The following is a 21,224-nucleotide window of genomic DNA, read 5'->3' as shown; positions in this document are numbered from 1 at the left end:
GAGCCCCATGTGGGATCTGATTATTTTGAATCTACCCCAGTGTTTAGTATTCATTCATTCATACGTGTTTACTGAGCGTTTACTGTGTGCAGAGCACTATATTAAGCACTTGGGAAAGTACAGTAAAACAATAAAAAGACACATTCCCTGGATGGAGAGGGAAAGGTGGATTTTAGCAGTGTTGTGAAGGTGGAACCAATAGGATTTAGTGATGGAATGAATATGTGAGTTGAGTGAGAGAGTGGAGTCAAGGATAACATCAATGTTATGGGCTTGTGAGACGGGAAGGATGGTGATGCCATCTACATTGATGGGGAAGTCATGGGGTGGACAGCATTTGGGAGGGAAGATAAGGAGCTCTGTTTGGGACACATTAAGCTTGAGGTGATGAGAGGACATTTAAGTAGGGACGTCTTGCAGTCAAAGAGGAAATGTGAAACTGCAGAGAGGGAGAGAGATTAGGGCTGGAGATATAGATTTGGGTATCATCCAGAGCTGGTAGTTGGAGCCATGGGAGTGAATGAGTTCTCCAAGGGAGTGGATGTAGACAGAGAATAGGAGGAGACCCAGAACGGAACCTTGAGGGACACCGGAGTGGGAGGCAGAGGAGAGCCTGCGAAGGAGACTGAGTGGCCAGAGAGATGAAGAGAACCAGGTGAGGGCAGTGTCAGTGAAGCCAAGGTTGGATAATGTTTCCAGGAGAAGCGGGTGGTGCCAGTGTCCAAAGCAGCTGAGAGGTTGAGGAGGATTAGGATGGAGTAGAGGCTGTTGGATATGGCAAGAAGGAGATCATTAGTTACCTTTGCGGGGGTCATTTCTGTGGTGTGTTTGATACATAGTAAGCACTTAAATGTCACAATTATCATTACTATGGAGAGAGCTGAGGTCTGATGGATTTGAAGGGAGAAGGAATTTCTACTGGATCAGAAATATATTCAGGTTCAATGAAGATGGCACTTCTGACAGTGAGATTTTATCTCTGTGTGTGTGTGTGTGTGTGTGTGTGTGTGTTTGTGCCTGCTTCAGAACAGTGCCTATCCCATCCTCACTTGAAAGTAAACATTGTCCTTTGCTGCAATGGTGCATTTGTTAACCAGTGCTTGGCATTGTTTTCAGTTTTCTGCTTCTTGTGGTAAGTGTTCCAAAGGTTCTGTGCCAAGGCATGTCTCCATTTCTGATTGCTGCATGCCAGACTGACTTATCTTGCGCCCCACACCCAATGCCTCTCTGTTATCTTCTATTTTATCCCAGCACTTAGTAAAGTGCTTAGCATATAGTAACTGCTTAAATACCCTTGCAGTCACCCTAGCACCTCATCACCTATGTTCCTGAAGGCTCATCTTTACTCTCCCTCCACTTCTCCCTTATAACACTTATGGATAAATAGGTGGCTTCCCCCCACCTGTAGTAGTCACAATAATATTTAAGTGTTTAGTTATGGTATTTGTTAAGCTCTTACTATGTGCCAAGCACTGCATTAAGCGCTGGGGTAGATACAAGGTAATCAGGTTGGATAGAGTCCCTGTCCCACATGGGGCTCACAGGTTTCATCCCCATTTGACAAATGAGGGAACTGAGGCCCAGAGAAGTGAAGTGATTTGTCCAAGGTCACACAGCAGACAAGTAGCAGACAAGCAGGATTAGAACCTATGACCTCTGACTACCAAGCCCGGGCTCTTGTCACTAGGCCATGCTGCTTTTTGTACTAAGCACAAGGAAAAATATAGTCGAACCAGTAATTTATCTTAGTGTCCATCTCCCACCTTAGATCGTAAAATCCTTCAGGATCCGGCTCCTACCATTATTGTATCCTTCCCAGCTTTTAGTACAGTGCTTTGCACACTCAATACATACTATCGATTGACCTCACATCTACCAGGGCTCTGCCATGTGGCTAGGACCAATTTGCTTCCTTATGTCTTCGGAGCTTCCATTTCTTCCTCCCTGTTCATCATTTGCGACTTGTCACAGCTTGACCAAGGAACATTTTGTGTAGAAAAAAATCTGCGAGGTGTGAGGTAGGATTGCAGGAAAGGGTGTCGAAAACAAATCTTTATAAAGTATATCCTATTGTAGTTCCCACAGAGGACACTGAGAGGCAACATTTCCCTCTCCCTCTGCTACTCCTAGCAAGAGAGGAGAGACAGAAGAGAGAAGAGAACAGGGGGAGAGAGAGGAAGAGAGAGGGGGGAAGGAGAAGGAAGAGAAAGAGGGGAAAGAAAAGGAAGAGAGAGAGGAAAGAGAAAAGCCTTCTAGACTGTGAGCTCGTTGCTGGGTAGGGATTGTCTGTATACGTTGCCGAATTGTAATTTCCAAGTGCTTAGTACAGTGCTCTGCACACAGTAAGCGCTCAATAAATATGATTGAATGAATGAATGAAGAGAGAGAGGGGAGAGAAAAGGAAGAGAGAGATAGGAGAGAAAGGAGAGATGGATGAAAGAGAAGAGAGAGAAGGAAGAGGGGGGAGAGAGGGGCAAGAGAGAGAAGGAAAAGAAGGGAGAGAGATAGGAGAGAAAGGAGAGAGGGATGATAGAGGATAGAGGGAGAAGAAAGAGGGGAGAGAGAAGCAAGAGAGAGAGAAGGAAGATAAGGGAGAGAGATAGGAGAGAAAGGAGAGGGGGATGAGAGAGGTGAGAGAGAAGGAAGAGAAAGAAAAGGGATAGAGAAGGAAAAGAGAGATAGGAGAGAAAGGAGAGGGGGATGAGAGAGAGAAGAAAGAGGGGGAAGAAAGGTGCAAGAGAGAGAAGGAAGAGAAAGAGAAGGGAGGGAGAAGGGAGGGAGAAGGAAGAGAGGGAGATAGGAGAGAAAGGAGAGAGGGATGAGGGAGAAGGAAAAGAAAGAAGGGAGAGAGAAGGAAGAGATAGGAGAGAGGGATGAGAGAGAAAGAAAAGAGGGAGAAGGAAGAGAAAGAGAAGGGAGGGAGAATGGGGAGAGATATAGGAAAGGACAGAGGGATGAGAGAGAGGAGAGAGAAGGAAGATCAAGAGAAGGGAGGGAGAAGGAAGAGAGAGAAGGGAGGGAGAAGGAAGAGAAAGAGAAGGGAGGGAGAATGAAGAGAGAGATAGGACAGAAAGGACAGAAGGATGAGAGGAGAGAGAGAAGGAAAGGGGGAGAGGGGAAAGGAAGAGAAACAGATGGGAGAGAGGGATGAAAGGGGGGGAGAGAGAGACGGTGAAGGAAGAGGGGGGAGAGAGGGGAAAGAAGGAGAGAGGGGGAGAGAAAGGAAGAGAGTCCTCCTCCTTTGTGGTTGCACAAAGGGATTTGTCCCCGCCTCTGTGTGTCATCAGAAAAGCCGGGGGGCGCCGCCCCTGCCCCTCGCGTGTATGTGAGCGGCCGAGGAGGAGGAGGAGGAGCAGAAGAAGGAGGGAGGAGGAGCGGGAGGAGGAGGAGGAGGAGGATCAGAGCGGGGTTGGGGTCCGCTATGGGAAGCCGGCGGCCCTGTGCGCCCCGGCCAGCCCCCGGCCGGCAGGGCAGGAGGCCGGCGCGGAGGAGGAGGCCGGCGCGGAGGCGGAGGCGGGTCCCGGGCGCCCCGGAGGGCTCCGCGCCGGGCAGGTGCTGACGGGCTCCGCAGGACCGACCGAGCGACCGGAGGACCGACCGAGCGACCGACCGGCGGACCCAAGCGTCCTCGGGCCCCCGGGCCCCGCAGGCCAAGGTGGATGCGGGGGCGGCCGGACCCGGGCCCGGGCCTCGCGGGGAGCCCCCGGAGCCGACATGGGGGCTTCTGCCGCCAGCGACCCCCGCCTCTCCTCCCCCACCTCCTCCTCCTCGTCCAGTACAGCCCCAGCAGCAGCAGAGTGCTGGCCGCCCCCCGCCCGGCCCAGACCCGCGGGGGTCGCCGTCGCCTTCCTCCTGGTGAGCGCGGGGAAGAAGGGGATGCCCGCATGAGGGGTGGGGGGCTCGGTGGGAGTCGGCCAGGGGGACCCTCTAGGCTGGGGAGGGGGTCTCCAGGCTAAAGAGCCCGGTAGGGGCTTTCTGCACCCCAGGAGCTAAGCCCGAGGGGAGGGCGGGGGGGGGGGGTGTCTCTGCAGAATGAGGGTGGGGGGCTTGGAGGGAGTCCAGGATGGGGAGGGGGTCTCCAAGATAAGGAGACCGGGAGGGGCTTTCTGCCCCCCAGGAGCAAAACCCAAGGTGAGGGCGGGGGTCTCTGCAGAATGAGGGGTGGGGGTTTGGAGGGTGTTGGTCAGGGAGGCCTGGGGGTCCTTCCAGGCTAGGGAGGGGGTCTCCAGGCTAAGGAGCTGGGAGTGAGGGCTTTCTGCACCCCAGGAGCTAAACAGAAGGGGAGGGCGGGGATCTCTGCAGAATAAGGGGTGGGGGGCTTGGAGGGAGTCGGCCAAGGAGGTCTAGGGGTTCCTCTGGGCTGGGGAGGGGGTCTCCAAGACAAGGAGCACGGGAGGGGCTTTCTGCCCCCCCCCAGGAGCTAAACAGAAGGGGGGGCGGGGATCTCTGCAGAATAAGGGGTGAGGGGCTCGGAGGGAGGTCTAGGGGTCCCTCCATGCTGGGGAGGGGATCTCCATGCTAAGGAACCCGGGAGGGGTTTTTTGGTGGGGGGCTCGGAGGGAGGTCTAGGGGTCCCTCCAGGCTGGGGAGGAGATCTCCATGCTAAGGAGCCCGGGAGGGGTTTTTTGGTGGGGGGCTCGGAGGGAGGTCTAGGGGTCCCTCCAGGCTGGGGAGGGGATCTCCATGCTAAGGAGCCCGGGAGGGGTTTTTTGGTGGGGGGCTCGGAGGGAGGTCTAGGGGTCCCTCCAGGCTGGGGAGGGGATCTCCATGCTAAGGAGCCCGGGAGGGGTTTTTTGCATGGCAGGAGCTAAAACCAAGGGGAGGGCGGGGGTCTCTGCGGGGAGGAAGGGAAGGCCGGTTACATCAAATCGACCCTCTCCCGCATCGCAGTGCAGTCCTGCCACCTAGTGCCAACCTCCCAGCCTCAGCCCCAGACCCCTTAGCCCACCGCCTGGGCTTCAGAACCAACGCACGCACTGGTCCCGGCCAGGAAAAGCCGCCCTCCTGAAAGATGCTCCTCCGGGAAGCGATTGTACGGGGGGGATTTTTCAGTTAATCGATCCCCTCCTCTCCATCTCTTTCCCTTGTATTCCCCGAAGGTGGGGGTGGCATCTTGCAGAGTCCCCTCCCCTTGTTGGCAAACTGGGGGCCGGCTGGCAGAGCTTCCCCCTGGGGATGAGAGAAGCAGCCTGGCTGTCTCCTATTTCCAGCAAGGCTTTGGTCCTGGAGGCTTGCGGTTGCCATGACACGGGGTATTCAGCCTTGCGCAGAGGAGGGGGGAAAAGAGAAGTTTGCTATCTATTAGCAGACCTAATCACCCATAACCTTCCTCTCCCCCTCCCCTCTCACAGCTGAGTGGTTGTGCCTTTAAACTGTTGCAATCCATCGATCGATCAACTGTCTCTAACGAGCACTTAATACATGCAGATCACTGTACCAAGCGCCTGGGAGCGTGCAATATAATCGAGTTGGTTCATTCATTCCACCGTGTTTATTGAGCGCTTACTGTGTGCAGCGTTCACTTGGTTCCCTGCGGTAAACGCTCGGAGGGGGTGAGCCTGAGAGGGTGGAGTTGCATTCACTTCCATCGAAGGGTCAGCTCCTTTGCGGTTGATAGGGGAACCCAGGCTCCCATCCTGATTTCCCAAAGATGTGGTAGGTGGAACTAACATCACCTGTTGGTGATTCCGAGGGTGTGGCTTTTAGTTGATCTGCGAAGAACATGAGAGGTGCAAATTAAGCCAGTCTTCAGAATAGTTCTCTGAATGAAGTGAGTCACCTGAGATAAGAGGCAGGAAAGTGAAGAAGGCTAAGTTTTTCCCAGGAAGTGCTTATCCACCCTGCATCCCAGACTTCTGAAGTGTCTCTCCCCGTGCCTCCACATTCTCTTCAAGAAAACAGCATTGGGATTTTTCCCCTTCCCTGAATCCGGGTTGGGAAAGGTGAGAAGCGATCTCAAGAGGTCGAGATGCGTAGAGTAGCGTTTCATCATTGCATGTTGAAGACCCTTTGTCGAATGTGGTTCAAGTATCATGTCTTTTTTCCTCTTCCATCTGATGTGTGACTAAGGCTGTAGCCTTAGTTGGGAAAATGGTTTTGAAATCCTGTTTTGTAGCTGAGCCAGAAGGTAGTGATGATCATGGTGGGGAAATCTCTTTTTCAGCCTTGCCTCCACAATTCCTGATTTTTTTTCCCCCAGAGTGCTTGGGTTTGGGGCAAGTCACTTTTTGTTAGCTGGTCTGTTATTTTACCATCTACATGCTTAACAAGGATGTTGTGTGGATTATCACATATTTAGGATTTAAATATTTAAACCCAGTGTCATGCTATTGAAAAATATAGCAATAACACATGAGAAGCTTTAAGTCAAATTGTTGCAAAATAGATCATTACACTCCTGTAAATGTGAAAGTTATCTGTTAATTTCGGGTATGCAGATTTGAGATTATCTACCCAGCTAAACTACATTATTTCAGCAATATACTGGTTTTGATCAGCAAGATTTTGCTGTTTCCCAACTATTAACTATTTAGAAAGGGAGGATACTTCAGGGTTTTTGTTTTTTACTCCTATTTTGGGTTTTGAGACGAGCTCACCTCTGGATTGAAGGGAGTGGTATTTTCGGGAAGGAAACTGAGACAGATTCAGTGTTGGACTTGCTGCTGAACGTAAGTGAGAATTACCTAAGTGTCTAAAAAGGAAACTCTTCAGTGTCTTTGCACCTGTTGTTTCTCTCTGTTGCAAAGATGTCTAACCAATACTGGAAATGCACAGCAAACAAGAAGGCAAAGAGCAGCTCTTTGTAGGTCCTGCCTTGGAGGTGCTGAATATGATTCAATGATTGATTCAAGGTCAGGCCTGTAATCGAGTATCAAAATAAAGGCTTTATGATATAATTGCCCACTTTGGGGCATCCAGCACTAGCTTCTATAGGGGAGCTGAGAGATCTGTTCTCCATTGTCCCTGAGCTGTGAATAGCTGCAGATTTTTATAAGGTGAAAACCAGGGATTTTTCCAGAAGACTTTCCTCAGAGCAGCAGTTCCTTGGAAAGAAACTTTAATGAAAAAAGCACTGGAAACCACTGCTTTGGAGCTGTTGTGTGTAATTTCAACTCTGCAAATTGACCTAGAAGGTCTTTAGGGGTCTGCCCGAAAGGAATTGGGCTGTGAGTAAGCTAGAGTTTTCTTTAAACTTTAAAAATGAAGTGCTTGGATCCATATCAGTATTCACTCTACCCTTTGGCCCCACAACACTTATGTAGAAATCCATAAATGATTTATTAATGTCTACCTTCCCCTCTCCACTGTAAACTCGCAGTGGGCAAGGACTGTCCCTACCAATTTTGTCACACTCTCCCAAGAGTGCTCTGCATGCAGTAAATGCTCAGTAAATACCAATAATTGATTAATTAATGTAACTTCTGCAGTGGGATTTACTAGTCTAAGCTTCTGCCTCTCCCTTTTTAGACTCATCGTGACCATGACATTTGTCAGCCAAACAATAGATTGCATTCATTCATTCATTCAATCATATTTATTGAGTGCTTACTGTGTGTAGAGCACTGTACTAAGCGCTTGGGAAGTATGAGTCAGCAACATATAGAGACGGTCCCTACCCAACAACGGGCTCACAGTCTAGAAGGGGGAGACAGACAACAAAACAAAACATGGAGACAGGTGTCAAAATAATCAGAACAAAAATAATTAGAGCTATATGTACATCATTAACAAAATAAATAGAATAGTAAATATGTACAAGTAAAATAAATAGAATAATAAATCTGTACAAATATATACAAGTGCTGTGGGGAGGGGAAAGCAGTAGGGCACAGGGGATGGGGAGGAGGAGGGGAAAAGGGGGGCTCAGTCTGGGAAGGTCTTCTGGAGGAGGTGAGCTCTCAGTAGGGCTTTGAAGGGAGGAAGAGAGCTAGCGTGGTGCATGTGTGGAGGGAGGGCATTCCAGGCCAGGGGAAGGCCCGGGTTCGACAACAGGACAGGCGAGAACGAGGTACAGGGAGGAGGTTAGCAGCGGAGGAGTGGAGGGTGCAGGTTGGGCTGTACAAGGAGAGAAGGGAAGTGAGGTAGGAGGGGGCGAGGTGATGGAAAGCCTTGAAGCCGAGATTCATGTATTGAACCCTGCCAAAAAGCTAAAGCTCTACCTGGGTTTAGGATTGGAAAGAAGAATTGGGTCATTGTTGGGAAGTGCTGGAGGGTGGCAGTTGCTAATAACCATTCGGTATCTTTACTGAAAAAAATTATTGTACAAATATGTATATGGTCACCTTCTGGGTCAACTGTGAGATTTATCCAAATACCTATAGATGACCAAGGAGAAAACATCCCCCTTCATGTTGTGTGTGGGTAAAGTTAGTCCCTTATTTTTTCAACTGGTCAGTTGTATTGAGCACTTAATGTGTGCAGAGCACTGTACCAAACACTTGGGAGAGCACAACATAACAGTTGGTAGATGAGTTCCCTGCCCACAATGAGCTTCCAATCTAGAGGAGACAGACAGTTACATAAATTATGGATATTAAATGGTATTTAAGTGCTTACTAGGTGCCAGACACTGTTCTAAGTGCTGGGACAAGGTAATTAGGTTGGACACAGTCCATGTCCCACATGGGGCTCACAGCCTTAATTCCCATTTTACAGATGAGGGAACTGAGGCACAGAAAAGAGAAGTTACTTGCCCAAGGTCATGCAGTAGACAGGTGGTGGGGCCGGGATTAGAACCCAGGTCCTTCTGGCTCCCAGGTCCGTGCTTTTTCCACTAGGCTAGGCTGCTTCCCCTGTGCAAAAGTTCAGTGGGGCTGAGTGAGGGGTGAATAAAACATGCAAATCCAAGTGCAAGTGTGACACAGAAGTGAGTGGGAGAAAAGGATATAAGGACCCAGTTGGGGAAAGCCACTTGGAGGAGGTATGCCTTCAATAAGGCCTTGAAGGTGGGGATCTGATCGTCAGTCAGATATGAAGAGGGAGGACATTCCAGGGCAGAGACAGGACATGGGCTGAACTGAACCGTATTGAACTGTAACATTCCTTGGGACCCGTCACCATCTGTATGGGTGTCTTTTGGACATGATCTTCACAAACAGTTATAGCGGGTGGTCTCACACTCATGAGGAATTGCATGCATACAGTGTGCGGGGGGCAGGGTAAGCACAAATCCCACCCAGGCTAGTCGGGGGAACTGGCCGGAACCAATTGGGCTGGGCAGTGACTAGCATTGTCATGACTGGCTTTTCTCAGTGTCAGCTGCCCTGCAGATACCTGCCCACAAGAATGAAGCTCAGCAAATGAGGACTGTGAAATGGAAAGGAAACATCTAGTATCCCACTAGCCTTTTGGAACAGCTAGGGACAATGGGTGCCAAAAGTGGCAGATACTTCCCTTTCTCATAAAAACAAAGTTTGCAAGATGCTCCATAGGTACTAAGCACAAAAAATATATCCTCTACCAACTTGCTAGCAGCAGCCAAGCTGTTTTAGGAGTGGTGGAGGAGTGAATACTCTCTTCTTATCAAGCCCATGGACCGACTCTGGCTTTTTGGCAGGGATTCCATTTGTGAATCAGACATATTGCAGTGTCAGAGTGCAGCTGCCTGTACACTCGTTGAGGGCAGGGAATAAGTCTGTTATATTAGAGTGTACTCTCCCAAGTGCTTAGTACAGTTCTCTGTACATAGTAAGCTCTCAGTAAATACCATTGAATGGCTGGCTCCTTCCCATCACCTTCCTTATCTGTCTGGACCTATTTCTGAGAGGAGAGTCCCGAGCTTGGTGGGAGGAGGAGATAGAGAAGGAATCAGGAGGGATGTGTGACCTGCTGATGAATGTGGGCTGGCGGTTCTTAAGCCAAAAGTATTCTTAAGCTGCTGTGCCCCAGGGGATGTATGCAACTGTCCTCCGGGATTGACTGGGAGATTTATCCACATGGATAAACGTGGCCAAGGAGAGAACATCCTCTTTCATGATATGTGTGTGGGTAAAAATTGTCCTTTCCTGAACTGTAGCATTGCATGGGACCCCTCTCCCACTATGTGGGTTTCTCTTTTGGACGTGATGGCCCAGTGGACAGAGCATCGGCCTCTGAGTCAGCAGGACCTGGGCTCTAATGCCCAGCTCTGCCCTGGTCTGGCGTGTGATATTGGGCAAGGCCTTTCACTTTTTTGAGCCTCAGTTACCTCATCTGGAAAATGGAGGTTAAGACTGTGAGCCCCATATGGGATAGGGACTGTGTGCTACCTGATTAGAGAAACAGCTTGGCTTAATGGAAAGAGCACGGGCTTGGGAGTCAGAGGTCATAGGTTCTAATCCCAGCCCTGCCATTTGTCAGCTGTGTGATTTTGGACAAGTCACTTAACTTCTCTGTGCCTCAGTTACCTCATCTGTAAAATGGGGATTAAGACCGTGAGCCCCACGTGGGACAACCTGATTACCTTGTATCTACCCCAGTACTTAGAACAGTGCTTGGCACATAGTAAGTGCTTAACAAATACCATCATTATTATTATTAGCTTGTATTTACCCCACTGCTTAGAACAGTGCTTAACATATTCTAAATGCTTAACAAATGCCATCATTATTATTATTAATGCCAACACGCTACAATCATGTGTCATCACTGTGACATAGGGAGCCCTGATTTGGCTCCATTTCTGACAAACCTTGGGAGTTGGGTCTCAGTCTGCTAGAGTAGGACAAGATAGACTCAATTGATCAATTCATGGTATTGAGTGCTTATCGTGTGCAGAGCAGACATGTTCCCTGCCCATAATGATAGTTACAGCCGCAGGAGTGGTGGAGGCAGTCTTGGCAGCTCTTCCTCCCGCAGATCACTGTGGCCTAGAGCAGAGAGCCTGGGTTCTAATCCTAATTTTCCCCACTTACCTGCTGTGTGATCTTGATCAAGTCTCTTCTTCCTTTATCTTATCTTTAAAATGGGGATTCAAAACCTACTTAGGCTGTGAGGCTCATGAAGGACCTGACTCTCTTGTATCTACCTCAACACTCAGAACAGTGCTTGGCATATAGTAAGTACTTAACAAATACCACAGTTGTTATTACTATTATTTTTATCAGAGTGGCGGGCCTGCCCCCAACAACCCTCCAGAGGAACACTGGGAGTCACATGCTGCTCCATCTGAGTGGGGTTGGGCAATGGGGCATGATGGGAAGGGCAAGGAGATCACTGGCAGTTAGGAAGCTGGGAGAGCTGGAGTTTTGGGGACTGTTAGGATCTGGATGGCCTAGCCAGGGTGGTGAAGAAAGAGTCTTCTTGAGCTGTGATGTACTCCAAATCTTGTTGTTTCTGCTATTGTCTTTGTCTTCCTACTGTTTATCCTGTATTTAGTGTTTTAGCCTTAACACATGTGTCGGTAATTTCTCTCACCAGCCTTTTAGATTGCCAGCCACTTGGGAATTCTCTTTTTTACTCCATTCCCCAGGCCTTGGCATGTTACTCCACCCTCATAATAATAATGGCATTTATTAAGCACTTACTATGTGCAAAGCACTGTTCTAAGCGCTGGGGAGGTTACAGAGTGATCAGGTTGTTCCATGGGGGGCTCACAGTCTTAATCCCCATTTTACAGATGAGGGAACTGAGGCACGGAGAAGTGAAGTGACTTGCCCAAAGTCACACAGCTGACTAGTGGAGGAGCTGGGATTTGAACCCATGACCTCTGACTCCAAAGCCCGGGCTCTTTCCACTGAGCCACGCTGCTTCTCTGGTGATCGTTATTCACCTCAATAAGTAAGATGGGAAAAAAAAGTTTAGCAATATTAGGATGACTGATTTTTTTCACTGGGGGCGTGAGGGGGGAGGTGAAAAATGGGAGGATTGGATGAATTATTATTTAGTGGTGATACTGGGTAGTTCTCATTAGCATATAGTCTAGTTAGAATTGTTCTGTCCTGAAGCTCTCAACATGCTCTTGAGTCCTTGCTATCTCAGATCGCTTTTTCCAATGGTCTTTTGCTCTATTGGGACTGTTTCCCCCTTTCTGTTTTTCTTACATGAAAAGCCAAATGAGAAGAAAACAATAATAATCCTGAAAAACTCTGGGCTTTGTTTCAGAGTTCTTGATGTTTCAAAATTCTAAAATGGGGCTTAAAGTTAGGAAATTCAGATGATTGCTAGGACTCTATTCTGCCTGTCATTTTATTTTATTTGTTGAGGTGGATGTTTGTGCTTTGGGAGGAAGCAAGGTGTATAATTGACCTTCTGCCCTTAACTTTTTTCCCTTTAATCTCAATTGTTAACTCTTCTTGTTTTGGGAAACAAAGGCATTGTAAATTTTCTAATCTAGTAACAACAAACAAAATTTATTTGTAGCCAGTAGAGAGAAACTTAACACTATCACTTCCTCTCCCTCTTGACCATTTAAAAAAAACAAACAAACCAGGTGTCTTTCATGTCTTTTTAATTAATCTAAACTTTATTTATTTGTAGCCAGTAGAGAAAAAGTTAACATTGTCTCCTCCTTTGCTTGAGCATTTAAAAAACCAAACTTTATGTCTTTCATGTTTTTTATTAATGGTTTTTATTGAGTGCTTAATGTATGCCGAGGGCTGTACTCAGTACTTGGGAAAGTACAATACAGTAGAGGTGGTAAACACAATCCCTACCTACAGGGAGTTTACAGAGAGGAGACACACATTAAAATAAATTACCAAAAGGGGAAATGGTAAACTGTAAGGTTATTTGCATAAGAGCTGTGGGGAAGTGGGGCAGGGGAAAGGGGACTGGCAAGCTCTTGGCATGAGAAGCAGCATGACCTAGTGGGTAGCGCATGGGCCTGGAAATCAGAAGGACCTGAATTCTAATCCTGACTCCACCACTAGTCTGCTATGACCTTGGGCCAGTAACAACTTCTCTGTGCCTCAGTTACCTGTAAAATGGGGATTAAGAGTGTGAGCCCCATATGGGGCATGGATTGTGTCCAACATGATTAGCTTGTGTCTACACCAGCGCTTAGTACAGGGCCTGGCACGAAGTAAGCGCATAACAAATGCCATAAAAAAAAAGTGCTCAAGCGGTACAGATCATAAAAACTGTCCCTCTCACCCGTTCTAAGTATCAGAGGGTCATCAACCCCATCACAGCCAAAATAAGCAGCCTCCAGATGGAGATGATGTAACCTGTGAATTTGAGAGCTCTGTGGGGTGGTAAACTCTAGGGGTGCAAAGTAAAATCAGATGGATAGGTTCAACCAAAGTTTATATTATATACTCCCACACCCAAAACCTCTGGGTTGTAAATTCGCTGTGAGTAGGGGACATGTCTACTAATGCTGTTGTATTGAACTCTTCAAAGTGCTTAGTACAGTGCTCTGCACAGAATGTTCAGTAAATACCATTCACTGATTGGTCAGAAGTATGGCCAGTCTTCAGATTGGTTCTGAGATCCTCAGGGAGCGATTGGTAGGCTTCTTGTGTTTTCCCCTAATGTTTCCAGCATAATTCAAGGAGAATCAGGACTGACTAAATTCCAGCTGACAAAGACTGTAAGCTCGTTGTTTGTTGTTGCGTTTTACTCTCCCAAGTGCTTAGTACAGTGATCTATGATTGAATGAATGAAAGTGACTTCCCCCTCTTCAAACCACCACCACCTATCCAGCCAGTGGTTGGATAAACCCTGGCAAGTTTCTTAACCTTGCTGTGCCTTAGGTTTCTCATCTCTAGAATGAGAATATCAATGCCTGTCTTTTAGGGATGTTGGAAGACTACAGTGTGATAATGGAGGATAAAGCATTTTGAGAAAAATAAAAGTTTTTAATATTCTAAGTGGAAGTGGTATTAGAAGCTGGGTCACTATCTACCCTGTTTCTCTTGAGTAAAAATTATTGTTGGCTATCTAGTAGTAAATGTGTACTTGTGTAGCGTTGTATGCTCTCAGTACATGTTTTTGATTGTTTATAAACACACAGAGCAAAAGCCATTTAAAAAAAAAACATAGCATTTAGACTCCATGCCCTCTTTAATGGAAAGCCTTAGTTGGGGTGGCAATTAGCCTGATTTTAGGTTAACAATTCGGAGTAGAGACAAGTGGAGCAATGTGGCCTAGCAGAAAGAGCATGGGCCTGGGAGTTAGAGGGGTGATCAAACAACCAATTAATGGGATGTATTGTGTGCTTACTGTATGCAGAGCACTGTGCTAACTACTGGAGATACAGGATAGGGAAGTAGCATGGCCTAACAGAAATAGCATGGACCTGGGTTCTAATCCCAGCTCTGCCCCTTACCTGCTGTGTGACCTTGGGCAAGTCACTTAACTCCTCCGTGCCTCAGTTTCCTCATCAATAAAATGATGATTCAATTCCTGTTCTCCCTTTTCCTTTGGGCCGTGAGCCCCACGTGGGACCTGATTGTCTTGCATCTGCCCCAGTGCTTAGTAAGTGCTTGGCATATAGTAAGCACTTCACAAATACCACAGTTATTATTTGTAGTACTAGTATTATTGAAACCTCTGGTCATGGAGTCAGGAGACCCGTATCTTCAGCTGACCTGCTTAGTTAAGGACAAATTCTGATCCTCTCTCCAGCCCCAGTAGTCAACCTCTGAAATGTTCAGATAAAGCACCCTCTGGCCCTCTTTCCTTCCTTCCACATACACTGGTGGGATAACTGAGAGAAGCGCTTATTAAGTGCCCTTGTGCTTCTTGGAACAAATGGACAGTAGAGTGTTAAATTATTCATATATTTTTCAAGCTCCAATCTAAAAGCCGCATTACTTTAAAGGGGAGATGCTGTAAACACATCCTGTGTACAATACAATAATAGTTAAAAGAAAACACCATAAAGCATTGGTCAGAAATCCAAATCAATCAATAGTAGTGATGGTATAATAATTAAGCACTTACTATGTGTCAAACACTGTTCTAAGAATTGGAATGGATACAAGATAATCAGGTTGGACTAAGACCCTATCCCACATGGGGCTCACAATCTTAATAGGAGGGAGTAGGATTTAATCCCCACTTTACAGATGAGGTAACCAAGGCACAGAGAAGTGAATAATAATAATAGTGATATTTAAGTGCTTATTATGTGCCAAGCACTGTTCTAAGCATGGGGGTAGATACAAGGTAATCAGGTCCCACATGGGCTTACAGTCTTAGTCCCTATTTTACAGATGAGGTAACCGAGACATTGAGAATTGAAGTGACTTGCCCAAGGTCATGAAGTGGAGCCGGGATTAGAAGCCGGTTCTCCTGACTGCCAGACTTGTGCCCTATCCATGAGGCCAGTCGGCTTCCCAGTATGTATGGAGAGTTGAGAGAGTGGAAAAGAGAGAAGGAAGGTGGATGTAGTGGGGCTTAGTCTCCTGTCAGAGCAGCCTTGTGAAATACAGTAGTCAGCAGTACTGCTGAAGCATCTCTTATCTTCTGGACCTCCTGAAACTGCCGCAACATGCGGGGCGTTCGAAAGGGGCTTGTGTTCTTTTATCTTTGATGACTTGGCGGAAATGTCAGAGAGCCGCAGACCAGTCTTGCCCAGGACCGGCGAGGACTGCGCCATGAACCCAGTGGTTCCCAGCCTCTGTTTCTGCATAGTCATGCTGTGGTGGAGGCTTTAATCTCTCCTGCCTGGCACTCTCCCAGCCTGGAGCTGTAACTGACGTTCCTTGGGGATCTGGAAGTGATGCATGACCATCCCACCCCCTCCTCCAACCTCCACATCCAAATACCCTGGGTCCGATCCTAGGCTACCATCTTGCCAATTACTCTATAGCAGTGTTAGAACATGGCTGGCTTAATTTAAAAACAAAATAAAAACAATTGCCGAGTCCCCTTAGGTATTTATACATCTTTCCGTCTTCGATTCTGCAGCAAACTAACCCAACCTTTTGGTCAAGAGAGCAGGCAGCAAATTATACCTTGGCAATTTATTCCTTCATTCTAAAGTATTTATTGAGTGCTTACTGTGTGCAGAGCATTGTACTAAGCGCTTGGGAGAGTACAGTACAGCAGTAAACATTCACATTCCCTCCCCACAGTGGGCTTACAGTCTAGAGTGGGGGAGGCAGACATCAAGATGAATAAATAAAATGATAGACATGTACGTAAGTGCTGTGAGGCTGGGGGGGCGGGGAATAGCAAAGGGAGCAAGTCAGGATGATGCAGAAGGGAGTGGAAGATGGAAAAAAAGTGGGGCTTAGTCTGAGAAGACCATTCCAGGTGGGCAGTGGAACATTTGTCCCCCTCCCATCAGTTCTTTTGCACCTGGCTAATTAGGACTAATAATAAAAATAATAATTATGGCATTTGTTAAGCACTTACTATATGCCAAGCACTGTTCCAAGAGCTTACCTGTTTTAAGGTAATCAGATTGTCCCAAGTGGGACTCAGTCTTAATCCCCATTTTCCAAATGAGGGAACTGAGGCCCAGAGAAGTGAAGTGACTTGCCCGAGGTCACACAGCAGACAAGTGGCAGACCCAGGTTAGAACCCTCCTCCTCTGACTCCCAAGCCTGGGCTCTTTCGACTAAGCCATGCTGTTTCTCCATCTTCCTATTGATGCCTCTGGCACTGGCAGCTCGCTTTCTGTAGGAGACAAAGCTGTGAGTCGGTGTCTTTGTATTCGGTGTGCACGACTGTGCTAGGAAGGAAGGGCAGGGCTGGCCCTGACAAGACAGATAGGAAATCCTAGCTGGCAGCAAGAAGGGAAGACCGCTCTCCCAATTAATATTGAAACCAAGTGTTACCACAATTCTTATTATTCCTCTACTGTTATTTCAGTGCTTACTGAAAGTACTGGGACAGACACTCTGAATCCAGTAAGTGCTCAGTAATAGTAATTGTGGCGTTTGTTAAGCGTATATTGTGTGCTAAGCATGGTACTGAGCACTGAGGTAGATACAAGTTCACCGGATTGGGGAATGTGCCTATTTATTGCAATATTGTACTCTCCCAAGCGCTTAGTGCAGTGCTTTGCACACAGTAAAAGCTCAATAAATACAATTGAGAGAATGAAGATCAGAAACAATCCCTGTTCTACGTGGGGCTCACAGTCTGAGAAGGAGGGAGGACATGCATTGAATCCCCATTTGACAGATGAGGAAACAGGCCCAGAGAAGTAAAATGATTTGCTTAGTCAGTCAATAGGATATATTGAACGCTTGGGAGACCACAATAAAACAATACAACAAACACATTCCGTGCCCATAGCAAACTTACAGTCTGGGAGGGAGACAGACATGAATATAAAAGTCACCAGGGTAACAAGTGACACAAGCTTCCATGGTGAGGTGTAATTTGGGTAGTACCTTCGTGGGAGGAACTCACCTGGGGTGGTTCTGGAGCATCTGCTGGGTCCCCTAGGCTCAGGGAGAAGGGTCATGGTTAAGCAGAGTCCAGGAGACCCCTTCCTCAGGAGACCGACCATTGGGCTGTGCCTCTGACCTGGAAAATGCATAGGAAGCAGCTTGGTTTAGTGGGAAGAGCCCGGGTCTGGGTGTCAGAAGACACACGTTTTAATCCCAGCCCTGCCAATTGTCTGCTGTGCAACCTTGGGCAAGTCACTTCACTTCTCTGTGCCTCAGTTATATTAAATGGGGATTCAGTACCTGTTCTCCCTGCTAATTTGGCTGTGAACTCCTTGTGGGAAGGAATCGTGTCCTATCTGATCATCTTGTATGTACCTCAGTGATTTAAAAAGTGCTTGACACAGAGTAAGCTTCTTGTGGGCAGGGAACGTGTCTACTGACTGTTGTATTTTACTTTCCTAAGAGCTTAGTGCTTTGCATACAGTGCTCCGAATACAGTAAGCCTTCAATAAATTCCATTGATTGATAGTGTTTAACCAATACCATAATTATTATTTTATTATATGGCCCTGGGAATGCCAGAACACTTCCTCTACTTCTGCCCTCTCTGAAAAGCAACATGGCCTAGTGAAAAGAACCTGGGCCTGAAAGTCATAAGGACCCAGGTTCTAATCCTGATTCTGCCACTTATCTGCTTTGTGACCCTAGGCAAGTCACTTCACTTCTCTCAGCCTCAGTTACCTCATCTGTAAAATGGGGATTAAGACTTTGAGCCCCACATGGGACAGGGACTGTGTCCAACCCAATTTGCTGTATCCACCCCAGTGCTTAGTACAGTGCCTAGCACATAGTAAGTTCTTAACATGTGAGCTCATTGTGGTCATGGAATGGGTCTGTTTACTGTACGGCACTCTCCCAAGCGCTTAGTGCAGTGCTTTGCACACAGAAAGATAAATACTATTGAATGAATAAATGAAATACCACAATTCGTATTATTATTTCCTAACCTGTCACTGGGTTTCTATTTCCCCATTTTTTTTCCATTCTGTTTCCTTCAGCTCTTCTTCCTTGGCACCACTAAGGCCCAGCTGGACCAGCAGACTCCCGAACTGGACAACATGAATCTCATCGGCACCTACCAGCACGTGGACCGTGCCACTGGCTATGTGCTGACCTGTGACAAGTGCCCCGCGGGCACCTTCGTGTCCGAGCACTGTACCAACTCCTCCCTGCGGGTCTGCAGCAGCTGCCCACCGGGGACCTTCACCCGGCATGAGAACGGCATAGAGAAGTGTCACGACTGCACTAAGCCCTGCGAGCCGCCCATGGCGGAGAAATCCTCCTGCACTGCCTTGAATGACCGTGTGTGCGCTTGCCCACCGGGCATGTTCCTGGCCAATGACACCTGTGTCCCCCACTCGGTGTGTCCCACCGGCTGGGGCGTCCGGAAGAAAGGGACGGAGACCGAGGACGTGAGGTGCAGGCCGTGCGGGCGAGGGACCTTTTCCGACGTGCCTTCCAGCGTGATGAGGTGCAGGGCCCACACGGACTGCCGGGGCCAGAACCTAACTGTGGTTGCTGCGGGGACAAAGGAGAAGGATAGCATCTGCGGCCCCCCTCTGGTCCTCCCCGGGGCAGCTGCCTCTGCCGGCTCCAAGCTGGTGGAAGATTGGAATGGCCCTTCTCCCACTTCCATTCCCCAAGGTAATGAATTAACCAGGGCTCGGGACCTGGTGACAGAGCAGTGGTTGGGTGGAGGACATTGTGAACAGGGAATGTGTCTGTATTGTCTCCCAAGCGCTTTGTACAGTACTCCACACACAGCGCTCGATAAATACCTCTGAATGAATGATGGTTGAGTCCTGATGTGTTTTCTGGGCCTCATTGGTTGGACTCGTGTGACCTGGGGGCTGCTCACCTTGAGGGGTGTTGGATTAAGCCTCCTCTCAATCGCTGATGAAGCTTGGGCAGCCAAGAAAGTTGGATTTTTTTTTTTCCTTCAAATGCCCTTCGGCTACATGTATTGTGAGCCCCGTAGTCATTCATTCATTCAGTTGTATTTATTGAGTGCTTACTGTGTGCATAGCACTGTACTAAGTGCTTGGAAAGTACAGTTCGGCAACAGATAGAGACAATCCCTACCCAACAACAGGCTCACAGTCTAGAAGGGGGAGACAGACAACAAAACAAGTAGACAGGCATCACTGGCATCAAAATGGTCAGTCAGAGATGGGAAGTTCGGCCTCTACTTTGCATTCTTCAAACAGAAAGGACCAGTGCAAACACCAACTCCGGCTCCTTTACTTGACCCCCATATGGGACAAGGACTGCATCCGACCTCATTAGTGCATATCTACTTCAGTGCTTAGAATGATGATGATGGTATTTGTTAAGCGCATACTATGTGCCAAGCACTGTTCTAAGCTCTGGGGTAGATACAAAGTAATCAGGTTGTTCCATGTGGGGTTCACAGTCTTAATCCCCATTTTACAGATAAGGGAACTGAGACACAGAGAAGTTAAGTGACTTGCCCAAAGTCACACAGCTGATAAGTGGTGGAGCTGGGATTAGAACCCATGACCTGTGATTCACAAGCCCGTGCTCTTTCCACTAAGCCATGCTACTCCCAGGACAGTGCTTGGCACCTAAATGCTTAAGAAATGTCATTTTTAAAAAGTCACAATCAGTCATCAGTGGTATTTATGTAGTGCTTACTATGTGCAGAGCACTGTACTAAGCACTTTGGGAGAGTACAGTGAAATTAGCAGACAGGTTCCCTACTCCTAATGAGCAATTTTTAGACTCAGAAACCTGGACATGTGAGTGCCACTGGATAGTGAGTTATCTAAATTGGTGTGGGGGTTGGAGTGTCACATATCATTTAGGGGCAGAGTGGGGTAAACTGAGGAAAGCAGGATCAGGGAGAGTGAAGGCACTGCAGGGCTGGAAGGGGAAGGCTTAGAAGGGAGGATGATAGATTTGCGAACAGAATTGCTAATGAGAGGGAGGACTAAACTCCAGGGAAGGGTTAGTGCAGATGGGCCAGTAGGAGGAGATATCTGGAAGATGGGTATCCCCCTCTTCCCCCTCCAGTGTGACCACTGACCTTGAAGCCAGGACAAATGGACATGTTTAATTTAGAGGGCGAGAGGGGCACAGGATTTTTAACGTTTGGGGAAGTGACCGCTCAGAATTGTCTTTTATTTCCCCGCCTTCAGAAATCCTACAGTCTCTTTACTCTGAAGCAATAGAGGTGATGGGCAAGACCTGCCTGGCCCATTTAGACTGGCCCACCATAGTTTTATGGTTAAAGGACTCCAATCATGCTCCTTCTGGGAGGGCATTGCTTAATGACTTCTTCAAGTCTCTGACCAGTTCAGCTCAGACATGATTTTGGAGTTCGTAGGGAACCTAGGGAAACATAATCCACGATCTTGTTTTGCCATTCATTCCCACACTCCTGGACTCTTTTGAAAGCTGTTAAAGAAGACAAAAATCAATTGAATTTTAATTTTCTTAGCCCTTTTTCCTTTGTCAGGTGCTAATGAAATGGTATAAAGATGTGGGAAGGAGAGTTGGTTATCAAAGTAGCCACTATTGCTTGAAGTTTCCTGGTGAAGCTTATAACTGTAATTGAGCATGTTAAGGGACACATTTATTTTAATGTCTGTTTCCCTTAGACTCTAAACTCCTTGAGGGCAGGAATTTTGTCTGCCAACTGTATTGGATGGTGTCTTCTCAAGGGCTTAGCACAGTGCTCTGCACACAGTAGCACTAAATAATTCCCTTGATTGTGGTTAAAAAAATACACCAACCCCGCCCCCCCCTCAAAACAAAGTACTGTTGGATACTACTCTTGCCTGGATTAAATTCTCTGTCAGTTCTCTTTCCAGAAGCTTGTGGAGTCCTAGCTTCCCTTTCATTGAACTCATAATTTAGAGAAGTGCCAACCTT

General features: G+C 47.5%; 1 protein-coding gene across 1 annotated transcript in view; it reads left to right on the top strand.

The window, feature by feature from the left end:
- The first annotated feature begins 3,429 nt into the window (after window positions 1-3,429).
- The window catches only part of TNFRSF21 (TNF receptor superfamily member 21), a 57,080-nt gene continuing 39,285 nt past the window's right edge, over window positions 3,430-21,224 (top strand). Inside the window, exons 1-2 of the mRNA XM_038751450.1 lie at window positions 3,430-3,855; window positions 18,329-18,974. Coding sequence (XP_038607378.1) covers window positions 3,715-3,855; window positions 18,329-18,974 — 787 coding nt within the window. The 5' untranslated portion in view covers window positions 3,430-3,714. The remainder of the gene's footprint in view (window positions 3,856-18,328; window positions 18,975-21,224) is intronic.

The sequence above is a fragment of the Tachyglossus aculeatus genome, chromosome 9, assembly GCF_015852505.1.
Source record: "Tachyglossus aculeatus isolate mTacAcu1 chromosome 9, mTacAcu1.pri, whole genome shotgun sequence".
Classification (NCBI taxonomy): Eukaryota; Metazoa; Chordata; class Mammalia; order Monotremata; family Tachyglossidae; genus Tachyglossus; species Tachyglossus aculeatus.
The sequence above is the reverse complement of the archived record's forward strand: the minus strand, read 5'-3'. Positions and strand labels throughout refer to the sequence as shown.